Raw genomic sequence first — 6,000 nt, forward strand, 5'->3', positions numbered from 1 at the left:
TAAAAATGATAAAGTGATTGTTATGCACTGACTTGTTAAGTTGCAAAGGTAATTGTATAATCTCATTTTTTAATTAAAAAGAAGGCTTAAACATGAGTATTTTTTGATAGTGCATATATGTATATAATTAATAGAAAATTTTCTTAAAGAACAACTAGCAAGATACTGACATTAGGAGAGGAATATGAGATTGGAAAAGGAGGGTGAAATGGTATTTTTCTCTTTCTATTATTAGACATTTTATAAGGAAAATATTTCAAATATAACTACATAATTTAAAAATTAAAGAGTATGGTATAAAGTCAGAACTTTGTTGCATGAATGAATGAACAAATAGCTCATATCAGTCTAGATTCCGGTAGCCATTCTTTCCTTTAGTGTGACCCAAGCCACTTCATCAGTAGAGGCTCCAGTTTTTCTTGGAGTTGGGGGATGGATGTAATTTCCCCAACTCCATCATATAGAATGGCTTCTTAACCAGAACCCCTCATTCCCCAATTAAGATAGAAATCAGAAATTTCAAAGCATCATCATCAACAAAGTGTTATCACAGAACCACATGACAGAGCCTTTGAAGGTGTGTAGCCAAATGGTTCTAAAACCAGAATCTGCTTGAAGAGCAGGGATTAAGAATATGTAGGTTTACAAAGTCGCAATCTTTCTGCTACTTCATAATTAATTACAGATAGTACCTATGCAGACTATCCCTCTCAACAACTTCCTTCCCTGAAAGAAATAACTCAAGAGCTGAGTAAAACAATGTATGGTATGATATGGTGATATGATATTATATATAGATATATAACACCAAAATGTATATATACATGTTTATGTATAAATAAATATAAACAATATATATAATATACAAGCACATTTCTCTCTTTCTTTCATATGTATGGTGTATGTGACCACCAGAGATCTCTGAATTATCTTATAAATTATAAGTAGACATCTAAAACTCAGTGGCTCAGACATCCATAGCCAGGATGGGGTTTTATTCATTTGGTTGGTGATTTGTCTCCAAATCCTTCTTCTTCTCAAGCTGTTTTCAAATAGAAAACTTCATCCTATTCAAAGGTAGTAACCCTTTTCAGCAGCGATGGAAATAGTAACAGCCTTGTCAGGGATTAACCCACCTCTCTCATAATCTCCATCAGCTACCCCTCCCCAGTTCTTTGTTGTGGATAATCTGATGTTTGGTGCAGTGCAAACACAGCTTCAGGGTCTAGTATTGATTATTTACATTTACTACGACATATCAGGCATCCTGTTCAGTGATTTCTGTGGATAATCTCATCTAGTCTTTGTATTCGTGTCCTATTGCTAATTTAACAAACCATCATAAACCTGGCGGCTTAAACAACGCAAATTTATTATCTTACATGCTGAAAGTCTGAAGTCTGGTATGGGTCTCAGTGGACTAAAATCAAGATGCCAGCAGGCTGTGCTCCTTTCTGGAGCCTCTAGAGGAGAATTTGGGTTGAGAGTAGACTTCAGTTCCTTGTGGATGTAGGACCAAGGTCCCCATTTATTCATACTTCTTGGCTGTAAACCAAGGGCCGTTCTCTGCTCTAGAGGCCACTGCATTCCTTGACTAATGGCATCTTTCTTCCATTTTCCTAGCAGCAGTGGGCAGGTCAAGTCCTTCCCCCCCTCATCTCTGATCCTGACTACAGCAGGGAAAGCACCTCTCCTTTTAAGGACTTGTGTGAGTAGATGGGGCCTCCCCAGTAATCCGGGATAATCTCCCCATGTCAAGACCTTAAATGTTAATTACATGTGCAAAGTCTCCTTTGCCATGTAGGGTGACTTATTCCTGGGTTTTGAGGACCAGGGTGTGGAAATCCTTGGAGGATCATTATTCACCAGTAGTATCTCCATTTTATGGATGACTAGTTAGGTTAATGTTTCATTGCTAGTAAACTGTTGAGTAATGACTTGAATCCAGAGACTATAATTTCAACTACTAGGTTCTTCTGCAACCTTGATTGGTTACAAACAGATGTTCAAAATTCTAGAACATTAAAAAACCTAGGAACATAATCTTTCCAAATTAGGGAAAAAGTTTACTGCATATATCTATAGAATTTTGTCCATTGTGATGCTGACGCCAAATCACTGAAACTCACAAATCCCAAGTGCTTTTTCCCACCACCCACTTCACAAATCTTTTCCCCTTCTCCTAACCATAGAAATCTTTTGATTGTCTCAGAGATAAAACCTGAGGGTATAAAACTTACTCAACTGTTCATCTGTGGTTGAGCTATAGAAGGACCTTAGGGTGCTCCCACCACCAAGCCCTGGGCCATGATACACCTGCCCAGTCTCTTCCCTCTATCTCCTCTTCTTCCTTGTGGCAGAGAGTCTTCTTATATTTTGTCCCTTAGCACCTGCTACCTCCTTATTCCATCCCTGGTTGTCTTTTTGTGTGTGTAAGTTCTGGCTCTCTGCCACTTTCCTTATCAGATAATAATATAGTTCTTTTTATTCCATTTTAAGAATCCCACCAGTGACCATACCAATGGTGGACTACGGAAATGGGAATTGGGGGTGAAGGTGGTACCTGCAGTAGATTTGCTTCCACAAAATCTCCATCAGCCTCCTGCATTACGCACGAAATGCACAATCTCAGTCACAACAGTGTTAGCTGTCCTTACATTATTTTGATAAAAATAAAAGTTAATTTTCAAAGACAGATGTACTCTGGAGCTCCCACCTCATTCTCTTCCAACCAGATGGTTCTTGCTAAGTCCTTCCTATAGAAATCCTGGAACTTCCTCCATGATCAATTCTTATGTTAAAGCAGGGGCTCTTAACTTTTTTGTTCCATCAACCCCTTTACTAGTCAGGTGAAAACCATGGACCTCTTACTAATTCCACACTGTAATGTGCATTATATAATAAATATATTACACTCGCACCAACATGTCCCCACAAGAATAAGGTGTTTTTTTATGAATTTCAGTTCAACCTCATGGAGCCCTTGTTAAGAACCCCTGTGGTACAGGGATAACAAAAATAACTATGAAGAACTGGGAAAGTTTTGAAATGTGTAGAGACCCAGGAGTGTGTTAGAGTCACTGTTCTCACTTCTTTTCAGAGTTAACACTGGTGCTGTCCACTAGAGCCTGCAGTCCCCCATTTTAATCCCTCAAGAAAGCTATTTCCTCTAGCTGGCCAGGTAAATAGCAATAGATGTTCTCTACAACTCTAAACACGTCTCTTGAATTTCTTAGAAATGTCAAGTAATGTGATTATCCCAAATATCCGAGTCTTGGGACTATATGATTGCATTTACTTTTTGCTTTTTTTTCCCTTTATCTCTTCTTTTCAGGTTTAATTTTCCTCTCTGAACTCCAAGTAAACTGTCTCCTTGCTTCCCACTTTTCTTTCTCCAACATTGTGTAATGAACAACTGATCTTCATAGTCAAACCTCCTATGTTGCTTTGGCATTAGATTGGTCAGAGTAAGGTTTGTTTATGAGAGGGGAAGTTTCTGAAAATGACTAAGTGTGAGTAAACTCTGTTGACCCACTGCCATTCAATCTAATTAATGTCCAAGTGGTTGACACAGGTATAGTGCATAATAGCTAATGATAACAGTGAGGGTTTAGGATCTTACTCTCTCCAGGGTTAGGTTCTAAGTGGTTTGCTTGTATTAACTCACTTCTCTCCACAGCCCTGTAGGTAAGGATTATAACCATCATTTCACTTGTGGGGAAACTGATATGGAAAGGTTAAGTGACTTGTCCAAAGCCCACACAGCTAGTAAGTGGCAGATCTTCAAATCTTTTCTCTTAATCATTTCACAGACTATGATGTCTGTACTTTTAAAAGACCAGTGTGATTTAGAGATTAATAATTTTAAGTTGGAGAAACTTGATTCCATATCCAATTACAATATATGCTCCTGGGCAAATATGGGAGGGTAGATTAGGCAAGTGGCTCAACCTTAAAACAAAATGTGATGTTTAATTTATGTTTTGGAAGCCAAATGGGTTTCATGAGATAAACAGAAGTTGACTAAAGAGGCAGAAAGCATAGGTAAGTCCCAGGCAGGCCCCTATCTTCTCTGAGCCGCAGTTTCTTTGCCTATAATTTAGGTATATTAATAGGTAATACATGTGTAAAGACTAAGTAAAATAAATTTAAAATGTGACCTGCCAATAAACAGTGAATGGGCTATAAAACAATTGCATCTTCAGTCACATCATCATCTCATTAGTTGCAGGTTCTAAATAATGGTTATACAGCTACTGATGTCTACCACATCAGTCTTTCACACATCACCAGTGATTTTCACAATAACACTATGAAGTACATCAAATTAGCTCCATTTTACAAGTCTCAGAAAGGGTAAGTGGCATTCCCAACACCACACCCAGCTAGTAAATGGCAAATATTCTAGTACTAGAACCCAGAGTGGATGTTCTTAAACCCCCACTAGTAAATTTTCAGCAGTACTGGTTTACCAGATAGGAGGAGAAGCTTATACCTTTCTTCTCTAAACTGTGTGCTGAGAAAAGCTAAAGGAAAGATGAATTTGCACTCAACTGTGGAAAAGACCAGGGGTGCACTGAATCATAGAGTTTTTAAACTTAAAGGGACCTAGAGGGCAGATCTTAGTACAATCCCTTCATTTTTCAGTTAAAGCAACAGGTCCCCGCAGGCAAGCTGCCTGTCTCCAGCACACAGCACATTACTTAGCATATTCAGAAGGAGAACCCAGGTCTTCAGCCCCGCAGTCCAGTGCTTTGCTCATTTTTTTCAAGTTCTGGGCAGATTCACAAAGCTAAGAAATACTGCACTTCCCATTGGCTCTCATTCTTCATGAGTTCCACTATTAGACAATTATCTCCTCAAAAGTCCTACCACACAACCACACAATTTCTAAAGCAGCATAAGGGAATTTCACTATAGTTTTATGAATGTAGCATTGCTACAATAATGTGATCTAATATCCATCCAATTTTCAAAAATTTCCAACTGTTCCTTCTATCTTCTTTCTTCCTCCTTCCATATTCCAATCCAAGATCATTGCACTTAATTGTCAGGTCTTCTTAGTCTCCTTTAATTTAGAACAGTACTTCCATCTCTTTTGTCTCTAATACATTGAAATCTTTGAAGAGCCCAGAAAAGTTGTCACGATTACATTCACAATTATCAGATTTTTTGTTTGTTTGTTTGTTTGTTTGTTTGCACACCTTCAGTAATATGGTTACACAGATTCACTTGAGAAAAAGTTATGGAGGCTAGTTAGAAAACGAAGCAAACATCTTTCAAACCCAGCTTACAGCAGCCAAATGAACTATCCTTTGGCTAGACAAATAGAAGCTTTTTACCTATGATCACTACACCCAACATCCCAAGAATACTCTGTATATTCACTGACATGAACAATTTCCTTATTCATTTTCACAAAGCCAGTTTCAAAATGAACAATGCTGCTTTACCTTATTGCCTGTCATTTTATGGGGTGGGAGTCCTCCTCTTACTTCCAGGTCCTGTAGAGCGTGGTGCTACAAGCCTCGGGGTAGCCACTTTGACTTTCTTGCACTTTCTGCTCTCCTCTCACTTTCGGCAGGGGAAGCATATGCCCAACAGTCACAGCAGTCTATATTCAAGGGACAATTCCTTAGCAATCATTTCACAAAGGCAAGGCATTCTGTGGGAAAGAGACTTTATCCCGCCGTCATAAACGTTACGATTTATCTCTGCTTAGCTTTTGAACCTTCCCTCTGAGCAGTGTTATTGGCCTTAAGAGAGGCGTGGGGCGGGTGAGTCTTTAACTTCGCGAGCTTGATGCCATCCCGTGCACAACGCCGCCAGGAGCTGTTCTCCTCTCCCATTGGGAGAGCCAGCTGCCACTCACTAACGGGGGTGGGACCTTGAGCCGCCGGGACCGTCTTCTCGGGTTTAGCGACTCTTTCTCCAGGGCTGCTTTTGCTGAAAAGTGAGTGTCAGAGCATTATTTAAGGATGGGCTGCAACTTTACCTCCC

The 6,000-nt window shown here is 39.3% G+C and overlaps 1 protein-coding gene across 1 annotated transcript in view; it reads right to left on the minus strand.

Moving 5' to 3' along the window:
* Nucleotides 1–5,770, minus strand: part of LOC101422600 (solute carrier family 2, facilitated glucose transporter member 2-like) — a 30,347-nt gene extending 24,577 nt beyond the window's left edge. Inside the window, 1 exon segment of the mRNA XM_058295268.1 lies at nt 5,454–5,770. Within this exon segment, the coding sequence (XP_058151251.1) occupies nt 5,454–5,468 (15 nt within the window). The 5' untranslated portion in view covers nt 5,469–5,770.
* Nucleotides 5,771–6,000: the final 230 nt, after the last annotated feature.

The sequence above is a fragment of the Dasypus novemcinctus genome, chromosome 4, assembly GCF_030445035.2.
Source record: "Dasypus novemcinctus isolate mDasNov1 chromosome 4, mDasNov1.1.hap2, whole genome shotgun sequence".
Classification (NCBI taxonomy): Eukaryota; Metazoa; Chordata; class Mammalia; order Cingulata; family Dasypodidae; genus Dasypus; species Dasypus novemcinctus.